General features: G+C 45.9%; 2 protein-coding genes and 1 pseudogene across 9 annotated transcripts in view; all 3 read left to right on the forward strand.

The window, feature by feature from the left end:
- Nucleotides 1-6,952: 6,952 nt before the first annotated feature.
- On the forward strand, nucleotides 6,953-7,093 carry LOC147008080 (signal recognition particle RNA; annotated as a pseudogene).
- Nucleotides 7,094-9,663: 2,570 nt separating this feature from the next.
- The window catches only part of LOC147008081 (uncharacterized), a 65,656-nt gene continuing 53,037 nt past the window's right edge, over nucleotides 9,664-22,282 (forward strand). The window contains exons 1-2 of one of the 3 annotated variants that reach the window (XM_085865646.1): nucleotides 9,664-9,917; nucleotides 11,696-11,864. The gene's annotated coding sequence lies outside the window, so the exon portion shown is untranslated. The remainder of the gene's footprint in view (nucleotides 9,918-11,695; nucleotides 11,865-22,282) is intronic. The other 2 variants (XM_085865645.1, XM_085865647.1) reach the window with 2 other exon arrangements.
- The window catches only part of LOC147008082 (uncharacterized), a 30,603-nt gene continuing 27,270 nt past the window's right edge, over nucleotides 18,950-22,282 (forward strand). For 3 of the 6 annotated variants that reach the window (XM_085865674.1, XM_085865675.1, XM_085865676.1), the window contains exons 1-6: nucleotides 18,950-20,160; nucleotides 20,250-20,351; nucleotides 20,440-20,529; nucleotides 20,719-20,755; nucleotides 21,120-21,280; nucleotides 21,660-21,750. In XM_085865674.1, coding sequence (XP_085721800.1) covers nucleotides 20,089-20,160; nucleotides 20,250-20,351; nucleotides 20,440-20,529; nucleotides 20,719-20,755; nucleotides 21,120-21,280; nucleotides 21,660-21,750 — 553 coding nt within the window. In that variant the 5' untranslated portion in view covers nucleotides 18,950-20,088. Of the gene's footprint in view, nucleotides 20,161-20,249; nucleotides 20,352-20,439; nucleotides 20,530-20,718; nucleotides 20,760-21,119; nucleotides 21,281-21,659; nucleotides 21,751-22,282 lie in introns of all 6 variants that reach the window. The other 3 variants (XM_085865673.1, XM_085865672.1, XM_085865677.1) reach the window with 3 other exon arrangements.

Below are 22,282 nucleotides of genomic sequence, written 5' to 3' on the forward strand. Positions count from 1 at the left end.
GCGAGGAGACAAGCGGCTTGTTTTTGATTTCAGTGGAAGGTATGATCCTTGATGCATAACCTTACCTGTGCAGCACCAGGATGGCAGTTTATAGCTGCCCCCCTCCTCCTCACACGACAATGACGTCATGGACTCGCTGGTCCGATCCGGCATCGACGTTCCTCTCGTGACTGATCACAGGAATCGTGAAGGTCGTCACAGTCATGTGACCTCAAATAGGTCAAAATGGGAGATTTCGTGAATTTCTCCAAAAAAAAATCTTCTTCTTCTCCAGACCCCCCCAGTTAGAATGATACCAAATGTGGGTTACATCATCAAATGTGAGGGTCCAGGTGAGCTACAGGTGCAGCGGTTCTAATTTATAAACATGCGAAGAGTGAACTCGGTCGGCTGTTTGTAAAGGTCACGGAGTTTGTCGGTAGTTTACGAGGAAAAGTCATTCATTCTGCTGGATTGAAGTGCAAAGTTCAAGGTCGAAGTTTGACCCCAAAAGCTGTGACCTTCGACCTGCTGTCCGAACTGTTCTTGATTCACTTCTTTGTCTGTGTGTCTATCTGTCCGTCTGTCGATGTACAAACATCAGTTGATGTTCGAGGAAGAACTGAATTTAAATTTATTTATTATTTTTTGAAAAACGAATCACAAAACGAACCGAACGTTGAACAGAACCTGAGTTTGTTGACTTCCACGACGCAAGACAGGCGCCATCACAAACATACCCCGAGGAAAGTTCGAGAACAAAGAGAGATGAGGGGAGACGAGGTGTTTGTGACGTCTTTGTTTTTTAAACCTGGCACGACCGGCGGGTCCATGCTTCCCAGTCGTTGAGGAGGGGGGAGGAGGGGAGTAAAACGGAGGATGTGGAAGGTGCGAAATGAAGATGAGGTGCAGAGAAAGGAAACATCGGAAGAGGTGCGTTATCCGTGCGGGGGTTGCTCTGAAATGGACGGTCGTCGGGGGCTTGTACCTCCTCGCCGACTCCTCTTTTGCATCCACGGCGGACGAGACGGAAGATGAGAGACGGGACGGTGTGAGAAGATTGTCCCAATGGTGTGTGAGGAGGTCCGTCCGTGTTCATGTGTTTCGTGTTCATGTGTTTCGCCTTGGACCGAATGAGTGCGCTCAGCACGCTCAGCCTCATTCACTCACTCACGCAGCACTCCACTCCGCCTGTACCGCTCCGCATTCCGCCCCATCCCACCGAAGGGGGTTTTATAGTTGTTTGGGGAGGGATGGGCCGAAAGGCGTGGTCAGGACGGACGGTGGGCGTTTCCAAGCATCCCCATTGGTGCACGGATACTCCTCATAGTTTTGGCCCCGCCAATGTATTGACGACACTGGAAATGGTCTCCGGCATTAACATGGGGTGAGGGTATGTGGTGGTGCTCTCCGGCCACGAACATGCGCCGGACACTAAATGGAGGCTGTCATTGAGCGGAGTACTCAGACTGTCCCGACGATGTCGAACGGATCCTCGCGCACACTTGTTCTTCAAGCTACGCGCCGGAACGTCCCAAGCACAGGCATCTGGAATGGTCCGTGGCCTCGCCACCTCCAGAAGGCAGTCTGTGGTGGTGACTGTGGTTACGGCATTCGTAGCGGCGGTGCAGCAGTGAGTTATGGAGCGGTGTTCGAGGTGTCATGGCGGTTGTGGTGGTTAATAGCGAAGGTAAGCGAGCTTGTATTGATTTAAGGATTTTTTATAAAGATGTTGTTGTGGTTGTATGAATGTTGCAGCTTTGTGGTCCGAGTCTGGAGAAGGTGTGAAGTGAGCAGTTGTTTGATAATGGTGCAAGGTTTGAATGAGAAAAGGGCGCACGTACGTAAATGAGCTGATTCTATTTTGTCCCATAAACCCACAAGACATAAGGGAAGGGCTATCTAAAACACATACCGATGAAATAACTGTCTCGGGACCTTGAAATGTGTGTGTGTCATTGTCTGGGGGGATCGCCGGCTTCGCAACACTGCAACAATACACACACACACCGATAGAAAGTGTTCACCCCCTTTTTCAAAATTTTCCCCTTCAGTTGCCTCCCAGCCTGGAATTAAATGACATTAAATTAAAGGAGCTTCCTCTCCCATTCGAACACTCCTTCGCTGCAATCTTCGATCAACCTTTCACCTGCAGCCACGTCCAGGGAGGTTGTCTACAGCGTCACGGGCCTGAAACTTCCCAATAAATTTGATGACGTCATCGGTCACGTGATTTCGCAGCCAGATTTTTTTTTTTTTACCTTCAAAAATCTTCTCTGAAGTGGTGGAACATATCGAGGCACAAAACGTTGCACGTATGACCGCCTATCCATGAGGAACAAAAGGTTCACATTGTGATGTCATCGGTCACGTGGTTTGGCAGCCATGTTGGATTTAACCTTAAACCCATAAAAGTTTCTTCTCCAGAACAACTGGACAGATCGAAAGGAAACGTCACAGAAATGTTCCCCAAGCCATGGGTGTACAAGTTTGTGAAGGAATAATTGATAGGTCACATGGTTTGGCAGCCATATTGAATTTAAAAAAATATTAAATAATGTTTTCTCTGGAACCGCTTAGTCAATCGATGTGAAACTTCACGGTTATGATCTCGTAGTGATGGGGAATACATGTTTTAAATTTCAACTTAGTCGGACACATGGCCTGGAAGGCAGAATTATTTATTTTTTGATCTGAGTTCTGGTTTTTTTTTGTTGTTGTTGTTGTTGAATAAGGTTCACTTGGCTGAGCCTGGATGGGTTTGAGGGAAGAGAAGTAGCAGCTGAAATGTGAATCCCATCCAGGTTCCTCCTGATGACTTCATCTTTGCTCGTTCCGGTTCCTTCTGATGACTCAAATGCAGTTCCGTCTCTATTTGGTCTTCCATTTGATTTGAATTGAATTTATTTTAATCCCATTCTAAATTAAATTGATTAATAATAACAAACGTCATGGGTCAGGGTCAGGCGTCCGATCGAAGCAGGACGTCTTGATACCCGGTCATCACTGCCAGCAGTTATAAAGTGGTAGCACCAATTATGTCTCTTATTAATTGCCTAACACACCGGTACAGAAACACCACACAAAGTACACCACACAAAACTACACACAAAACGAGTCCCAGCGAGGGTCTGCAATCTCTGATTGCTCTTTTTCTTGTTACCTCCACTATGGAAGGTGAAGGAGGTTATGTTCCCCCCCCCCCCACATCTGTCTGTTTATTTGTTTGTGTACAGGATATCTCATAAAGTTGTGGTCGGATCGGGATGAAATTTTGTGGACAGGTTGGGTGTGTGACAAGGACGAACTGATTCGATTTTGGTGAAGATCTGAATCCGGATCTGGATATGAGAATTATTTATTTTTTTTCAGTGATTCTTCACCATTGAGAGATTGGGCCAAAAACGATATACAGCATGACATCTCAAAAATGTATTGATCCCGATATGTTCTCGTTGATCAGGTATTGCTTGGCGGAGGTGTGCGATCTACCGAGTGCCATTCTTGTTGTTTATGTTTCTTTTTCGTTGTATAAAAGTGATTTATTGATGTTTTGCTTAATTGTTTTTTTCCAGAAAAACAAATGGAAAAGTTTTCTTGTGCCAACTGTTCCTCGTTGGTGGACAGAGAAGTTTCTTTCAATCATCACCAGACGTGGTGTCAGGATATTGACACATTTAGGGGTGTATCTAACGACAACAACAACTACTACTACTACTGCGACAGGTGTATCACGATCCTGCAACAGGAGAGCCAAGTAAGTGAGGAGCCAAACAAGTTTTCTGTTTCCAAGGAAGACTTCATCTCCTCATCGTGTTCAGAAAGAGGTGAGAAATTGCATGCAGGTGAGAAACCACACAGGTGCACCGTGTGTAATAAAGGATTCGCTTCTTCTTCATATCGATCCAAACATGAAAGCTCGAACCATTGCAAAGAAGACAGAACTAGAAACAGAATGAACAAGAACAGCACTCTTCGTCTCAGCTCGCGTGTTCATTGTGAACAAGAATACCATCATTAACTCACATTATGTTCCATATACCCAGATCATCCACGTCACACAGTTTCTTGGCATGGGTTATGGACATCATAAATTTGATTGTTCACTCAAAATGCAGTCATTGATCATATATTACAAGTTTCACATTTTTTCGATGAAGATTTCAATCCAACCAATTATGTCTGGAATGCCACTTCACCGATGACGTCACTCTATATGCCCCATGGGCTGTTGATGACAAATTTAAAGTTTCAATTTTTTTCGTTGAGCGGTTTTGGAGAAAATTATGTACAAATTTTTTTAAGTTTTAAGTTTTTTTTTTATACAAATAAAATGGCCGCCGGTCGGCCATCTTGGAGCTGATGTCGAAAAAAACAACGACGTGCATATGTACACCGTCGTGTGTTGTCTTTTGTGCCAAGTACGAACGAAATCAATCCAGACGTGTTGGAGATATAGTTGCGGACGCACGCACGCACGGACAAGAACATCGAGACCAAATCCATAAAGCCCCTGTTTCGGACTCGGTCGAACAGGGGAAGATGAAATAATGATTTTAAAGGTCAAACTAAAAAATTTAATTTCGGAAGTTTCACGCCATTGACGCAGTCGCTAACTACACCAACTTATCTGACACGTTATATTTGTGCCTGTTGTTTGTGTCCTTTATAACGACCTGAAAACAGTCAGTTTCCTGTTTGTAATGATTTTTCAATTTTGTTTCACCGCCAGGCGGACTGCTGGTGAAATATGATCGCTCGCAGTCTGCGCATGTGCGATCGGGAAGAACTCGGAGACAAAGTTCTGTAAAACGATAAAAATTGTCTTCCGACTCATGTTACGGTTTGTGATCAAAACAGAACATTTGATTTAAATTAAATTGTTCCTCGATCACAAACTGACGTTTGTGGACGGACAGACAGACAGAAGTGAACCGATTGCTTAACCCCACTTTTGACTTCGCGTTCGCGGTGTAACAACGATTACGGCGCTCGGTGGTGCGCGTACCTCCCCCAGACTGAAGTGTTTATGTTTTGTATCCCGCTGAAAGGTCAGATCTGAATCAAAATCAAATCGGCTCGTTCTTTGCCACCGAACCAACTCATCCACAAAGTGTAATCACAACTCGTCCACAACGTTTTGAGATATTGTGCTAAACATCGTTGTCGGCCCAAATTTTTCCATCGTGAACCATCACTTGTAAAATTAAGGCTGTCGGACGATTCTTGGCTCATGGACAATTATAGTTGTCACACACCCAACCTGACCACAAATTTTCATGTTAATCCGTCCATAACCTTTTGAGATATCCTGCTCACGGACAAACAGGAGGGAAAACATCACCTCCGTGCTCCTTCGGTTGTAGAGGTTAAACATACACCGACAACTGGGAGAACGACAAAAAGAGCAGGAAAATACAAAAAAAATAATTGTACCGAGTTGGGATCGACAAAGAAGGCTCATTGGAATGGCTAAGAAGAGGTCAGCGCTCAACTGGGACGGAGAACGATTAATAATTAATAAATCGTCAAGATCATGGACACGACCACCGATGGATTTAAAAAGGTGGCGGGACTGAGCCAGACGGACGAGTGTAGGTTCCGTTAGACAGAAACAGAAAGTACTTAAATCACCTGCTTTCGGGATGCAAAACACTATTATCAGAACAACTGCACACACAACGGCACAACAAAGTCTGCAAAGTGATTCGTCGCCAAATCGGCAAAAATTTCAACATCCCAGTTGCACAAAACTCATGGAAACACGATCCAAGGGCAGTCATTGAAAATGATGACGTCATGTGACCGGACATGGTTCTCAGGAACAAAAAGGAAAAGACAGCATTGCTGATTGAGATATCAGGACCCAGAGATTTTGGGTAAAATAATGTAGAAATCAAGAAAATGATCAAATACCAGGACCTCAAACGTGAGAACAAGAGATCCTGGAAGATGAGGAGTCGGAATTGCACCACCAGTGATATAATTGGAGTAACAGGAGTAATGAAGAAGAAGCTCACTGAGATTTTGAAGACTTCGTTCCACCTTCTGAAACCCACAAAAATGGAGACAACAACCAACAACAAACACTCTTTATGCCAAGAAGCCAAAGCGATCCAAAACCCTCTCCCTGCTCGGTGATCCTCTCCACGTCCTTCTCTTTCCTCTCGCAAGACAACGCTCGATCCGTTCATCTTTTTCATTTCCCATTTTTAATCTTTTTTTAACCAAAAATCATTTGTGTTTCACGACTCGCTCTGGTGGTTTGAAACAATCTATGAATCCTGTTCATTAAGATGTTTTTGTTTACATTTCCAATCAATGTGCTAGTTTATCAAGGTGGAGAGATTTCCAATGGAGATTTTAAAAAATTTTTATAAAAACTTTCCCTGATGGAGATCATATGAACCGAGTTATCATTTTTAATCTTGATACTTCATCATGTCCTGGAAACGATTCATTTTTCAATCATTAAAAGTGTAAAACATGAACTGGAATACTTTTTTCTTTCTCTTCGGGATCTCTTGAATCCCTTAACTGGGTTTGGTGTTCTACATAACTGGGCAAGGAAGTTGTTCACACCACCTGAATGTGGTTTTGTTGTTGTTTATTGACAGGATCTCAGGCTCGTCATGGGTCTTCCACACTCACATGGACATCGCGACGGAGACACGAGACACGACGCAGGACTGTTAAACGAGAGAAACACTGCCACTGAACTTGGGGACTTGTCTTCACTTCCTGGGGCACTCTGGGTGCCAGTGACGTCATGGCAATGCCAATGCACTCAGCCTGCCATTTCCCAAGGAGGAATTCCCTCCTCCCGACGGATGCCGACCAATGGGGATCGTCAGGACTCAGAACATTTTCTCCGCCCACGTGACCTCTCTCTCTGTTCGACAAGGAGTGTGATCGACAGCTCGTGTTCCGCACTCGTCCCTTCTCATTACGTTTCCTCACGTCAGTTGCTGTTGCCGGGCGCAGTGGCGTGCGCCTGTAATCCGGCTACTCGGAGGCTTGGGTTGGAGGATCGCTTGAGGACGGGTGCTCTGCACTGGGCCGCGCTATGAGAGGGTGTAGGGCAGCCCGGAATCATGGCGAAACCCAATCCTTATTCCCTGTGTTGTAAGAGGCGACCAGGGTTGCGTCAGGAAGGGCATCCGGCGTAAAACCTGTGCCAAATCAGTATGCGGATCATAACGGATGATCCGCTGTGGCGACCCCTAACGGGAACAGCCGAAAGAAGAACAACAACAACGTCAGTTGCTGTTACGTACACAGGGGGTATTGTGTTGGTTGTGCCGAGGTTGCTGTGGATCTCAAGATGGGTTTATTTCTTAATTATTATTTTTTATTGTTTTGTTTTTGATCCTTCTGCTGCAGGACCTTCCTTCCCCTTCTCTTTCCATTTTTTCGACGCTTCCACATTATCTCACGCGGTGGTACTGTGTGGATTTTGAAGAAAGGAAAGTACGGAGAAAGGAACGGAGGACGCGTGTCTGGCCTGTGTGATGAGAGACCTAGCCTGTGTGATGAGACCTCATTGAGGCTTTGAGTGATCCCTCCGAGGGCTACCTGTTGGAGGCACTGTCTGTGTTGAAGACACACGTGTGCCTTCAAAGTGTTGCAGGAATTGCTCCGGTTCGTTCGTTGGCGAAGTTTGAGAACCCTTCCAGAGAGAGGGAGGGGTGGTGGTGAAGTGTCAGCCTTGTGGCCTGTGGCTGGGGCGAGGCCGTTGGAACATCAACTCAAACAGGTCTGAATTCTTCTTTCCCACCTTTCTCCTTTATACATTATTTTCTTTATATCTTGGAAAATATTATTTTGTTATTTTGCTTCCCCCGCCTCCCCCCGATGGATTAACTAGGGATACCTGGTGGGCCATGGAATTGCCTCTCTTGCCCATTTTGTCTTGGCACCTGTCTGTCCTTTAATTTCCTAATTATTATGACTGAATATATTTTATTATGTTCTTTTTTTGTTGTTGTTTTATAACATGGTCTATTTATTGGTCGGTGGTGTCGCTCGGTCACATCTGATTGCTGACACAGCACGACCGCACACGAGGTACGTATTGGTCACCCGAGAACGTCGATCGGGACCTCCGGAGGAACAGGCGGTACCCCGAGCCCTCGACCCAAAGGGCTAGATCGTAACACTGCCAACGCTGCTCCGAACTACTGGGGCCGGTTCAACCCACCACGTGATTCCTGACTGCCAATCAGGGGGGCCAAACGGAAACGGATGCAAGCTCAGGGGACGGGGACAAAATATGCTGCGTTGTGATTGGTCCTCCGGAATCGGTGATACCCTGGATGGCGGTTTAAAGCTGGGACAGGATTCGAACCCTGGTCGATTCCAATATATTTTAGAAAATTCCTCCAAAAAGGCGTCGAATTTACCAAAACAATTTACTATACAAGGAATTTTGGCACAGGAGGAGGATGTTCGGCCCGTCATGCCAACGCTGCACCATCCCCAGCATCGTCACCCGTGACCCATGCACACACAAACTACCTACCATCCACACAAGGCAATACCCCTACACCCCTCTACCTCCAATACATCCAACTACCCATGTAATCCCCATTTAAACCGATCCGTCCCTCCACAGACACCACCTTTTCGGGGTATCACCGTGTGGGTCATTCGAAACTTGAAGCCACCAGAACAGCGAACGCGCCATTAAGTTGTCCATTCTGGGGTTGTGTGTGTGTTTTTTTTTTAACCGAAAAAACTACCGTTCCGGCACACCAGTACAATTGAGGCGATGCATCTTGGAGCATGCCGTCATTCAGATGGGAGTTCGAAAGCCGGCTGTCCATCCTGCACTCAGGCGATCGACATGACAGATATCACGGGATCTCCCGAAAGGAGTCGGCCATTGTGAACACTGAACAGGTGCTTCAGGTGAGCTTCATCGTGAGCACAACCTGCAGTGAGCAAGTGCTGGCGTCCGGACGCGGCACGGGCTTGATGGGCCAAATGTCCTCCTCGTGTGTCTAAATTTCCTTGAACACCTTGCCTGCACGAGGACAAGACAATCACGTGACCAGGGAGGATAAATAAACACGCACACAGGTAACAACGAACCTGTCGAAGCACACCGGAACAACACGTCCAGGTGAACGTGATTCAGGTGATTCCGACAGAGCAATTGATGGAAAATAAATAAATAAATTTTTGGCGGGAAAACTAACAGTCTCCGCTTGTGTATTTAAAGCGTCAGTCGTTCTCTCTCTCTCTCTCTGAGTGTTTTCATCTCCCATCAGGGAACGAGACCGGGCAGCACCGGGTCCCCCTGCTCGTGCGTTGTGCGTGCACGGCGAGCACGAGTCGGTGTGTTTGTGCTTCATGAAGGTAACCCGGGTTATCACCTCCATCACCAACCCGGATATCTCAGGTCACGGGGGGCACCGTACGGCACTGCGAGGTACAACATCATGGTGAAGAACCTTGTGGTGCACGAGGGGAGGGGCATGGGGTGTCCCCAAGAGAAGAGAACCACGTGATCACGTCTTTGTCAAGTCACAGTTTCTCGCCGGCAGATTCGCCACCGCCCAACTTCGTGATCACGTCCTTGTCAAGTCACAGTTTCTCGCCGGCAGATTCGCCACCGCCCAACCACGTGACCAACGATATCATGAGGAAAATTGAACTGGTGATCGATCGGGTTTTTTTTTAAAACGAAACATGAGGCCCATTGGAACCCCAACACGTCCTCCCCCCTCCCCGAAGTGATACTTGTTGAGGCGAATATAATACAAATGGAGTCTGTGAGTGTTTTACCTCACGGAGGAAACAGGAAGTGGAGGAAACCACATCCGGTTCGTGCTCGCAGTTTGAAATTGTGGCGTCTGAGGGATTTTCGCCATGGAGCAGCGGCGGTGATGTTACCGACTGCAGAGTGAACATAACATTCAAGTTTCGTCTTTTAAGTGAGTTATAATTATTTAATTTGGAATCAGAACATTCACGAACGTTAAAGAAACCGTGTATATATATATATATATATTTGAAGAAGAGGAACCTCACAGCACTATTAATTTTTTTCCCCCTCGAAACCGCTTATCTGATCGATGCGAAACTTTAATCACAGGAGGGAATCCCAATGGAGAATGTTTTATTGATAACTCTGACGTCAGAGGTCACGTGGTCGGGCAGCCAGGGGAGATTAAAGGGGAAAAAAAATTGGTCATCTCCAAAACTGCTCAACGAAAATTTATGAAACTTGTCACGTGTCTTGGTACGTGGGGTTATAATGATGACGTCATCGGTGAAATGGTATTCCCGCCATAATTGGTTCATTCAAAATCCTTTTCTGAAAAAAATCTGACACTTCATGTATATCTGATGTGAGTGAACAATTAATTTTATGACAATTAGCGGTCACGTGGTTCGGCAGCCATATTGGATTTAATGAAAACCTAAAATAAATTCCTTCTCTTTAATCGCTTAATCAATTGATGGAAGATTTAATGCAGATAATTGACCGGCCATGAGGAATATAGCTTGAAAATTTAAACATGAGAGGTCACGTGGCTTGGCAGTCATGTTTGATAAATGGAAAAATTTGTACATCTCTGAAACCATCACTTCGTCATCGCAGACAGATCAATGGTCTCTGTCTTCTACCGCCTCCTTTCTGGCTTTGCACCCTCTGCTCTTTCCTTGCTTTGCCCCCTCCCCCCCACCCCAGGTTTCTACAAAGCTCACACGGTCCACCATCAACCCCTTCTGGTGAAACTACCTAAATCCAGGCTCACTGCTCACCTCCACTCATTTGTTCCTCTTTTTTTTCCGCCTGTGGAACCAACTTCCACATCTTCAATCTCGTACTTACCTCCAGCTCTTCAAGACAGCTCCTCCTCACCACCACCACCACCTGATATCGTCCCCAATCCAAAACCATGATCTTTTCTGCCCTTGTTAACCCACTCCCCCAAACTTCACCCAAATCCCTCCTTCTTCTAAATTTCTAGTTTTCCCTCCTGAGAGTTCCCTTCTGTGTCCAACTTGTCCACCCCATGCATCCTCTCATGCTCCCCCCCCATTCCTCCCCACCTTGGCTTTCTGCTCTGCTGTTGGTGTTTTCCCCCTCCTCTCTCTGCGGTTCATTGCAAATTTTGTCCTGTGCGTCCTGATCCATTCAGTGTACCAATCCTCGATCTTCCATGAGCCTCGACGATGTATACCCCAAAAAATATCCGGTATTGTGTGATCCTTCACATTATCTGCCTTGTTGTGAAAGCTTACAGTGTCTGTACTGTCATTCCTGATATGAATCCAGTCAAGGTTTATAATGAGCAAATTCACGAGGATTGTCCTTGTAAATTCAACATCTTGGCTTCCGATAAGCGATTGTATTTGGCATTGAGCTGTCAGTTGATAGTTTGACAAATCTTTATCCACAGTTACAAAACCACATTGTGTAAAATGCACAATTACTTCCCAAAATTACAGGCTCAGAAATTCCATTGTTTCTGTCTCAGAGTGGACATCCTCAGGGTCTGCACGGACGTTCTTCGCTCTTACTCTCTTGGAGTAAACTGGGAGAGGAAGTGTGGGGGAGGGGTTCTCGATTTTATTAATTAATTATTTTATAAAAATTTTTTAGAAGTTGTTCTTTCTCAAGTTGCTGTTCTTCGATTTGTGTGTGTGCCATATTAAAAATGAAAAAACCAAACTGAAATTTTGATTCTTGATCTGTGTTCAGTGAGATGCGGCCAGGTGGTCGACAGAGTGTTGTTGCTGAAGTCCCTGATGGCGACACTTTCCTGGAGTTCTGCAGTTCTGGCCGCCTGGCCCCACACGAAGAGGGAAACGCAGTTACTGGTGTGGCTAAGCCTTTTGTTGGCGGCGATGTATCCGGCAAGCTATCTCAGGTGTGCCCCAGAGTCATGTTCTCCCTTGCACAAGAAGTTGCATTTATATGTGGGGTGTTCAACAAGTATTTTTTTTGCTTTTTAAAAACAAAATATTGGCTCTTCGAAGGGTGAGGTGACAGATGTACAAGAGCAGGAAATTGAATTATTAAAAATAGTAATGTGGAATTTTATAAACTGCCCTTCGATAATAGTTGAGTTTGAAACATCGGATTTTCATGAAAAAAAATTTGATCAAAACCAAAGTTAACTGAACTTCGTAATGCTGTCTCATCTGTGTTTTGGAGATTTTCACTCAATTTCTCAGTCTTTCTGCCTGTCTTGCCGTTTCCTCCTTCGGCCAGGGCTGGGGGTTCATGATGGACCAAAGGTCACGTGGAGAACTTTCGGAAATGATGAGGGAGCAGCTGGAAGGCATAGGACGAGTACGGTCTGAGCGGAGAGGAATGGAGACCTCTTTACTGGACTTCGTGAAAAGAGAGCACGCAGAGAAGATGGAAAATGTGAAACTGCGGAGAGAACTGCTGCAAAATGAGAAGGAGCTTTTGGAGATGAAGCGGGAGCTGGAATTCTTGGAAAGGGAGAAATTTCACAGAAACAAAGAGTGTATAATGGAGGTTGGACAGGATTGAATGATGGTGGATAGATCGTAAGCTGCTGTCGTGCTTTGTCGGACAGAAATGGAAATCTGTTGCTTCAATGCTCACAAGGTGATATTTTTTTCCGGACCAAGTCCAGGCACTTGCAACATGGAGGGATTTATCTCCTGGAGGTCATACCTGAGAATGACCATGTTCTCGGTCTCATCAGAGTTGATTGAAGACTCTGCCAGGTGGATGTCCTCGAGCAAGATTTGATACATCCCATGGTATTAGATCCTCATCACCCGGTAACCAAGCTACTCCTTCGAGGATACGATGACAAGTTACTTCACTGCGGCCCGGAGTGAATTCTGGTAGAAGTGCGCCGCAAGTACTGGGTGCTCCGTGGTCGGGCCTCCTTCTGTTGACACCAACATCAATCCCATGAGTGCCATAAATGAGGTGCCAACCCAGAGGTGCCAAGAATGGCCGATCTACCACCTACCTGGTTTCATCTATACAAGCCTGTAGATTGCTTTGGTCCCGATATCATAAAGAGCGGAAGAAGAAGAGGAACGCTGGGGTATAATCTTCAAGTGCTTCACCACCCGGAGCATACATCTGACCCTCCTGGAGGGCCTCGGTGCCAACACCTTCCCAATGTCAGAGTCCGTCGCTTAATCACTCACAGGGGGGGAAACTCCATGAGATCTTATCAGACAGAGGTACCAACTTCCAAGGGGGAGATGCTGAGACAAACCTTCTCCACGGTCGAACCTGCTCTCGTTCAGCATCTTGCCAAGCAGCAAGTGAGTTTTCGCTTCGACATGTCCAATGCACCACATTTTGGGGGAGCATGGGAGCAAGAGATCAGATATGTGAAGAACAGTCTGTGGGTCATGCTCGGAACCTGTACCGTGACGGAGCCTGTGCTACGAACGGTCCCCATTGAAGGTAGACAGCATCCTGAACTCCAAACCCCAGGGTTATGTGTGATACCACCTCCCAAGTCGACAGAAGTGGCAGAAGGAGAGTAGGGAGCTCACCACTGGATGTCGTGGTGATGATCGTAAATTCTCCGCTGACTCGTGGTCAGTTGGAAAGGTCATGGAGACCTTTGCAGGGTCAGATGGTCGTGCTCGACCTGCCAGCGTTCAAGTTTGCGGTGAGAATGGTGTTTGACCTGATCCGGCTGCCAAAGCTTGAGGACGATGACTGACGGGTGAATGGACTGAAACACTTTCTCATTTCTACAAATTGATTCCAGAGAAATACAAGGAGGTCAGACACAGGTGGAGGCCGCTATACAAGGAGGTCAGACACAGGTGGAGGCCGCTATACAAGGAGGTCAGACACAGGTGGAGGCCACTCGGCCCATCATGCCCGCGCGACATCAACTCCACACTAATTTATCAACGCAAGATCCAAAGAAGAAAATGAAAATTTTATTAATTAATTGTTTTTAATAGTATTTTTTGTGGGGTTTTGTATGTATTTATTTACTTATTTAAGTTATTGTATGTTTTTTTCCTCCTAAGGAGAGGGGACATGGGCTTGGTTAAAAAACACACACAACATCAACCACACAACACCCCTTGAGGAGATCCCCACCAACAGTACTCCGTACACACGCACACAATCCACCATCAATGTTCAAACTACCTGAAAGTCCTGCTAACATCCTGATACCCCTGAGTTTCTCAGTCTTTCTGCCTATATCTCAGTGGATCATCATCAACATCCCCAGACCCCCATGATGCCATGCAGCTTTTTTATATATATATATATTTTGTGTATACCCTGTCGAGGCTCGTATGAGAGCGAACACACAACTCACAGCAAGGGGGCATGAGACAAGGGGAGCGGGAGTGGAAGGGACAAAACAGTGGGGAACAGACACATTAGGTTAACTGTGGAAGGGAGAGGGATGGGGATGGGACGGGGAACATGGCAAAGAGAAGATGGACATTACAGGGACTTTCAGGAAGGAAAGCAGGGGAATTGAAGGAAGTGGGCTTGGGTGGATCATCGGGGGTAGAAAAGATCGAGGATTTGGATGGGGGAAGATAAGAGGTGGTGGTGAACATCTGTTTTGAAAGCCTGGAGGGAAGAATGGGAAAGAATAGAGTGAGGAAGTTTATTCCAAAGGCGGGAAAAAAGAGGAATGAAAGAGTGAAGATGAGCAGTGATTCGTGATTTTGGTAGTTTTACCAGAAGGGGGTTGTTGGCGGACCTTGAGCGCCCTGTGGAAATGTGGTGGGGACAAATCGCAGAGAGAGCAGGGGGGGCAAGGCTGGAGAGGAGTCGGTAGAAGACAGAAAGACCACCGACCAACCTGCGGTGATTGAGTGAAAGGCCCAAAGACTCAGCTTCATTGCGGGAGATGCCGATGATCTTAAATGCCCTGGTTTCGACAGCGTGAAGCCGAGAAAGGTGGGAGGCAGGAGCACCAGCCCAGAGGGGAGAGCAGTACTCCATCAGGCTACGGACAAAAGCTTTGTAAGTGGTCAGGAGCTCAAGAGGGCTGAGGAAGGACTTTGCACGACGGAGGATTCCCAGTCGGCGACTGGCTTTTGAGGCGAGGTTGGAAATGTGACTTTCCCAGGAAAGGTCATGGCAGATAGTGAGACCCAGAAGCTTGAAAGAAAAGACTTCTTCCAGAGGATTGTTGAGAAAGTGGATGGGGGGGTTTTGTAAATTGTCCTTTCGAAGAGACATAGTGAGAGTGTGAGATTTGTGTGGATTGAAAGACATGTTCCATGTGTTGGACCAGTTTGTGATTTTATCCAGATCTGCAGTGAGCGAAGAAGCTGCTGCTTTCCGGTCTGAGGGATGACAGATGGTACGGCAGAGGGTGGAGTCGTCGGCAAAGAGAAATAGAGGATTTTCCAGAGAGTCCGAGAGATCATTGATGAAAACCAGAAAAAGAACAGGGCCCAGAACGCTACCTTGAGGAACTCCAGCCTGCACAGGAAGAGGGGATGAAAGAACTCCATTTAGGGCCACACGTTGACTGTGACAGGAGAGGAAGTCTGCGAGCCATGAGTGGAGATGGCCTTGGATACCATGGGAAGAGAGTTTGGTGAGCAGGGCAGGGTGCCAGACTGTGTCAAAAGCACGTGATATGTCCAGGGATATGGCTCGGATTTCCTGTCTGGCATTGAGGACCTCCATCCATTGATGAGAGAGCAGAAGCAGCATATCCAGGGTCGAGTAACCTGGTCTGAAACCAAATTGATGATTGGAAATCAAGCCATTGGAGAAGAGGAAGGATTTCATGTCTGAAGCGATGATGGATTCCATAACCTTGCTGATGATTGGGAGAAGGCTGATTGGTCTGTAGTTATAGGGATCTGTTTTTGCACCTTTTTTATGCAGGGCAGTGATGTTAGCAGATTTCCAAGCAGATGGCAGATGACCTTGGGAAAATGAGAGGGTGAATAGAACAGAGAGAGGGTGAGCAAGAGCAGAAGAGCAGGCTTTGAGGACACGTGGGCTGATGCCGTCTGGACCGGTTGCAGAATCTGAGTCGAGGTTTGAAAGCAAGCTCTCCACCTTGTCAGGAGAAAAGGATACAGAGTCCAGGGACAGTTGGGTGCGACTGGGTAAGGTGGGTAGAGAAAGTGATGGGTTTTGGACACAAGATTTAGCTGCAAACACCGAGTTTAGACATTCAACAGCTTGTTGATTCCATGTTGGCATAATTTGAGTCTGTGATTCTTGTTTTTTGGTTTCTTTTCTCAAAATTCTGTTTCCTCAAAAAGAGTGAGCCCTTCCGGTTCTCGAGTGAGCACCAGACTTGGACTGCCATCTTGTACCTCCTTTCAATAAACTTTTGAGCATTACACGATCTCGGTGTCTCGTTTCATCCGAACAGCTTTATCTTCTTGAACCTGTTGTTCTTCGTTGTCCTCCTTATCAGTTCGCCATTCCGCGGATTCCCGAGTCTACTTTTCACGGACATTCTTGAGACCTACTGTGAGATCCTCACTGCAGCACCAAGGAGAGAGACTTCTTGTTACGCCGCGCACGCAAACCGAAAAGCTCGGTTAAGCAATTGGTTCACCTCTGTCTGTCTGTCTGCCTGCGGACACCAGTTTATGATCAGCCTGGTGTTCGCTTAACGGTTAAGGTGGCTGGCTTCAGATCATAGCGTCTTGAGTTCGAGCCATTAAATAACATCAGGTGGGTTGACTCAGCCTGTCATTCTTCCGAGGTCAGCAAAATGAGTACCAGCTTGCTAGAGAAAGGGGGCACTGCTTCAGCTGCACAGCCATTGCTCCAAGCAATGATGCAATCAGCCGCCACAGGCTACATATACGAAAGAATAAAAAGTTTATGATCGAGGAGGTCCCACTGAGAGGCACACGGTGAATACGGGAGTGGAGGAGTCGGTGATCCCTGAGAGGAGGTGACCTTGGATGCCGTAAGGAGGGGGTGGTCTTACAGCCTCAATTGTCATCTCCGACGGTTGAACAAAATCATCTGAATCTTGATGTCCATCAGATATTAATCTGGGAGTTCATTTAACATTTGGTCGAGCAGAAATGAAGATCCTTAATTAATCTTTAATTGTCAATGATACCTTTACATGAAGAAGATGGAACTGAGCTGATTGTTCTGTTGCTAGGAGATGTGCCATTGTTTCGTAATCTGCTGAAAATTCATTAAACATAATATCCTCCACAATGTAATCTTCACAATATAATCAGGACGTTGATTGACTGTTGTGGCTAAAAATATTTACACCCTTGCACTTTTTTTCAAATTATGTTCCATTTCTTCCAGAAAATTGCTGAAATTAAGAAATACTTTTCTTTGGTTTGAAGAGGAACAAAACAAAAAAAGCTGAATTTTTTTCACTAAGTCTGAGCTTATTCCACACAGAAATCCTAAAATGGCCCGGACAATATTATTGGCATCTTTTAGAAGTTGTGAGAAATAATTAGACTTCAAGCAGGTGATTCTCCTTTCCTTTGAAATTGAACTCACCTGTGGTGGGCTGCAGGTGACTGCACTACAAAAATCACTCATTCAGCCAGTTTGAATGGAGAAAAGGAGTCATTCTGCTGTTCTGTGTCACTGTGTGTCCTGCAATGAGCATGGAGAAAATAAATAAAACCAGATAATTGTCTGAGGAGGTCAGACGCAAGATTGTCGTCAAAGATGGACAATCTCAAGGCAACAAGTCCATCTCCAGATACCTTGATGTTCCTGTGTCCACCATACACAGTGTTATCAGAAAGTTTAATGCACGCGGCACTGTCGTCAACCTCCCTGGACGTGGCCACAAGAGAAAACGTGATCGAAGATTGCAGCCCCACTAGACCCCACTGCTGAGAGAGAGAGAGAGACATGAGGAAGCCTGACTGGAGTTTGCCAAAACACACCTGAACAAGCCAAAATCCTTCTGGGAGAATGTCCTGTGGACAGGTGAGACCAAATTAGTGCCTTTTGGTAAAGCACATCATCTCGATGTTTACAGAGAAAAAAAAACGAACCCTTCAAAGAAAAGAACACCTTCCCTGCAGTCAAACATGGAGGAGGTTCAGTGATGTTTTGGGGTTGCTGTGCTGCCTCTGGCACTGGGTACCTTGAGTGTGTGCATGGCATCATGAAATCAGATTACCAAGGAGGCATTGGAGAGGGTGGGGGAGGGAAGGGGGGGGGGTTGCAGGTGTGTTGATCTTCATCTCTTGCTCCGCTTGACGAGCGGCTTGTAAAGCGGTCGATACGGAATGACCGGCTTGGAAAGCAATAGCAAGCTGCTTGCTTGCACCGAACACATCACCACCTGCTCTTTAAATCCGTTGTAATCGTCTAAATAACATTTCATTTCATGTTTTCTGAACATTTATATCTTCTTACGTCACGAATCTTTACTTCTTAATTATTAATATTGTGACCTCAACCTCGGGACACAGAAGTAAAAAGGTGGAATAACAACTTAGCTGACGTATAATGTTGCTATACAGCACAAGATGCTTCTTAACAACTATGACGTCAGCGCCGTCACCTTTTTTTAGTGTCGATGCGAAAATCGACTGCGATTTGGAAAAGATATTTGTACCACAAAGGTTTGGTCACAATTTTAATAACGTGACGGGAAAAGGACGACGGTGTCGAACGGACATCGTGAAGAGTGAACCGATGAAGAAAGGGTTCGACAATTTAATAATTAATTCCTTCGTCACGATCAGCGCTGAAGATTTGTCTTGGGGGAGGGGGGGATGTCGTGGCCGCCGCCATCTTGGAAATTTAAATATAAATTGCGGGTGCAAATATAAATATATATAAATAAATATAAATATGTATAAATTAATATGAATAAATATATAAATAAATATAAAAATATATAAATAAATATAAATATATGTATAAATATCATTATATATATATATATATATATATCTATATAAATATGTATAAATATATAAATAAATATAAATATATAAAAATAAATATATAAATTCTTCATTAAAATCTCATTTTGTTGAAGAAGTTTGTTCCTTGGTTCATGATTCAGATTGATTCACCTGTTTTCCCAGGAGACTCACCTGTGCTTGTTCACACGTGACTGTGTTGTTGTGGCTCCTCGGCCACAACAACACAAGTGGTTGTTTTTGTGTGTTTTTCATATTTTTGTTGTTGTGGTTCTTGTCAGGGACTGTGGGACCGTGTTTATAAACGTGCGGTTGGTTGTGTTAGTTTGTTGAAGGAAGCAGGGAGAGGCCTCGTTGTTGCAGGAAGTGTGAGGAAACGGCCTCCGCTTGAGGATGGTGATGACGAGGTCGAAGGAAACGGAGGGATCGTTCACAACAAGGAGCGGAACGTGAGAAACTTGGAGATAACAGTTGGTTACGGTTGTGGAGTGAGGTTGCTGAGGATATTGGAAGTGGTGATGGAACGATTCAGTGGGTACAGGGAGTGGTGATGGTGCAACAGAAGCAGGCAGTGGTGGTACATGGGTGCAGGGAGTGGTTGTGCAGTGTGTGCAGGAAGTGGTGCAGCATGTGCAAGCAGTGGTGGTGCAGCAGGTGCAAGCAGTGGTGGTGAAGCGGGTGCAGGAGGTGGTGCAGCAGGTGCAAGCAGTGGTGGTGCAGCAGGTGCAGGGAGTGGTTGTGATGATTAAACAGGTGTTGACCGGCCCACTCCCATTGCGGGGACAACACCGATACCTCCTGCGACCCGCGCGTTCGCCTTCGCAAAGCATCTCGAATAATCCATTAACGGGGGTCGAAAAGATCGTTGTGGTTTTGGATGGGGGAGTTGGTGGTGAACAGCTGTTTGTGAGAGTGGGATTGAAGAGAGTGTGGGAGTTTGTTCCAAAGGCGGGAAAAAAGAGCGAAGGACGAAAGAGTGAAGGACGAAAGCTTTGCATGTGGTCAGGAGCTCAGGTGTGCCAAGGAAGGACTTTGCACGACGGGTGATGCTCAGTCGGTGACTGGCTTTGGAGGCCAGGTTGGACGTGTCACGTGGCTTTCCCAGGAAAGTTCATGAATATCATGTGACCTTCATGTTCATGAATATCATGTGACCTGTTTCCTCCAGTGCCCTCCGTGCTGCTGGCTGCTTAACCTGAGCTTCAACAGGAGTTGCTGTTGCTTCAGAGACTTCAGCAACACCTCCAGACACATATACTCATGGAAAAGTACCAACAATGGCAAGAAGAGCTAGCCCATTGGGAACAAGTCCAGACGCAGCAACATGTCCAGGTACGGTACTTACCTGTTTTGTATCTTGGGGCTCAGGGACTTTTATAGTTTCATCCATTGCTACACCTGAGGAGTTTGTGTCGCTTCAGAGACATCAACGTCTCCAGACACACATGCTCATGGCAGAGTACCAACAACAGCAAGAACAGCTGGCCCACCTTCACCAAATCCAGACGCAGCAACAAGTCCAGGTACTTGCACACCTGTTTTGTATCTTGGTGCTCAGGCAATTTTATCGTTTCATCCATTGCTAAACCTGAGGAGTTTGTGTCGCTTCAGAGACATCAACTCCTCCAGACACACATGCTCATTGAAGAGTACCAACAACAGCAAGCACAGCACCATGTCCATAATCAGCAACATGTCCAGGTACTTGCACACCTGTTTTGTATCTTGGTGCTCAGGTACCCTTATAGTATTATCCATATTTTATTGACATTTCCACCATGTTTTCCTCAAGTTTGTTGTGCTTGCACATCTAAGTTTATATAATTTGATTGTTTCTCTTCGTTTGTTTTTCCATGAAATTCCATGAAATGAAATTCGGCCTCACGGAAGACAACGGAGACGGGGTGGACAAGGCAACACATTGATGGTTGGTTAGTGGTGGAACAAGCAGTGGAATGAAAAAAACAGAAAATGAAGTTGGGGGAAATCCCACAACAAACTTGAAAATGATTTTTTTTCCCCCCAAAACCAAGTTCTGCTCTCGGCAACGGATCACTTATATATTCTTGTGCTCGATTGCATATTTCGGTTTATCACGTTGAAGACTGTCATCGGCAAGCCGGAATGTTGTTGTTGAATTTAATGATTGCACTTGGTATGGAAGCAGCAGCATACCTTGGTATCGAGGTACCATAATGTTGGGTCGTGATCGTCCGATGGAATTTCCAGATTTTGCTGATCCTATGATCTGGCTTCAGGTTCGTGAATATCATGCGACCTGTTTCCTCCAGTGCCCATGGTGGTGCCGACTGCGAAACTTGAGGTTCAAAAGCAGTTGCTGTTGCTTCAGAAACAGCAACAACTTCAGACGCACATGCTCTTGGCAGAGTACAAACAACAGCAAGAGGAGCTGGCCCGCTGGCACCACTTCCAGTCGCAGCAACACGTCAAGGTACGTGCACACCTGTTTTTGTGTCTTGATGCCCAGGCACTTTTGGAGTTTCATCCATATTTTCTTCCTGGATGATTTCGTTTTCAACATTTCCACCATGTTTTCCTAAAGTTAGTTCTGCTTCCATATCTCAGTAAATAAAATTTGATCGTTTCACTTCGGACTCCTCTGTCATGAGCCCACCGCCCTCTGCTCTATAGTTTCCTTTCTTCAGCTTTTTGTGTGATTGACCGCGCAAACGATGGCTTCCTGGTCCATGAGCTCTCACTTGATGGGTCATTTGGCCGCGGGTGGAGTCGTTGCCGTTCGGCGGGGCCGCCCGTGCAGATGTGGGGAAGAGATTTGATGAAACATAATCTGTGGGGTTTTTTTGTCGCAGCAAATGCAGCAGCAGCGAGAAGAGGAACTGATCCGATGGATCGTGGAGCCGAGACTGCAGGAAATCGGGGACAAGCTAAAGTATCAAGAAAGTAAGATTTTCGTGTTTTAATGCACTTTTTACATTGAATAACGAATTCTTATGTGAATACAACAAGTAAAGAAGACATTAAATGTCATAGCCCCCGTTTTTTTTCGTAATTTTGCTGTGTGGGGTTAAAGGAGCTGGCCTATGTTTATGTTCAACCAAAATGGCCGCCAGTCTACCGGTCGGCCATCTTTGATCAGATCACAAAATGAAGCGATGGGCGCGTGTTCTCCGTCGTGCACCGCGCTTGTACCGAGGTTGAACAAAATGGGACAACGCGTGTCTGAGAAATAGTCGGGGACACGTGTTGTACGTACAGTACAAGGAAATCGGACGCAGTCGGAGGCCATTCCGCCCATAATGTCTGCGCGACATCCACACCCCTCTTATCGATGATTCTTTTTTTGAATATTTTTAAAGTTTTTGTCGTTTTCGTTTGTTTTTTTTTAACTCCTTATTAGGGGAGGGCTTGGTTGAAGGAAACACTCCTTGACGAGACCCTCAGCAACAGCACTCCGTACACACGCACACAATCA

Source organism: Eptatretus burgeri, chromosome 22, assembly GCF_056783735.1.
Source record: "Eptatretus burgeri isolate ZD-2024b chromosome 22, Ebu_testis_v1, whole genome shotgun sequence".
In the NCBI taxonomy this organism is placed as follows: domain Eukaryota; kingdom Metazoa; phylum Chordata; class Myxini; order Myxiniformes; family Myxinidae; genus Eptatretus; species Eptatretus burgeri.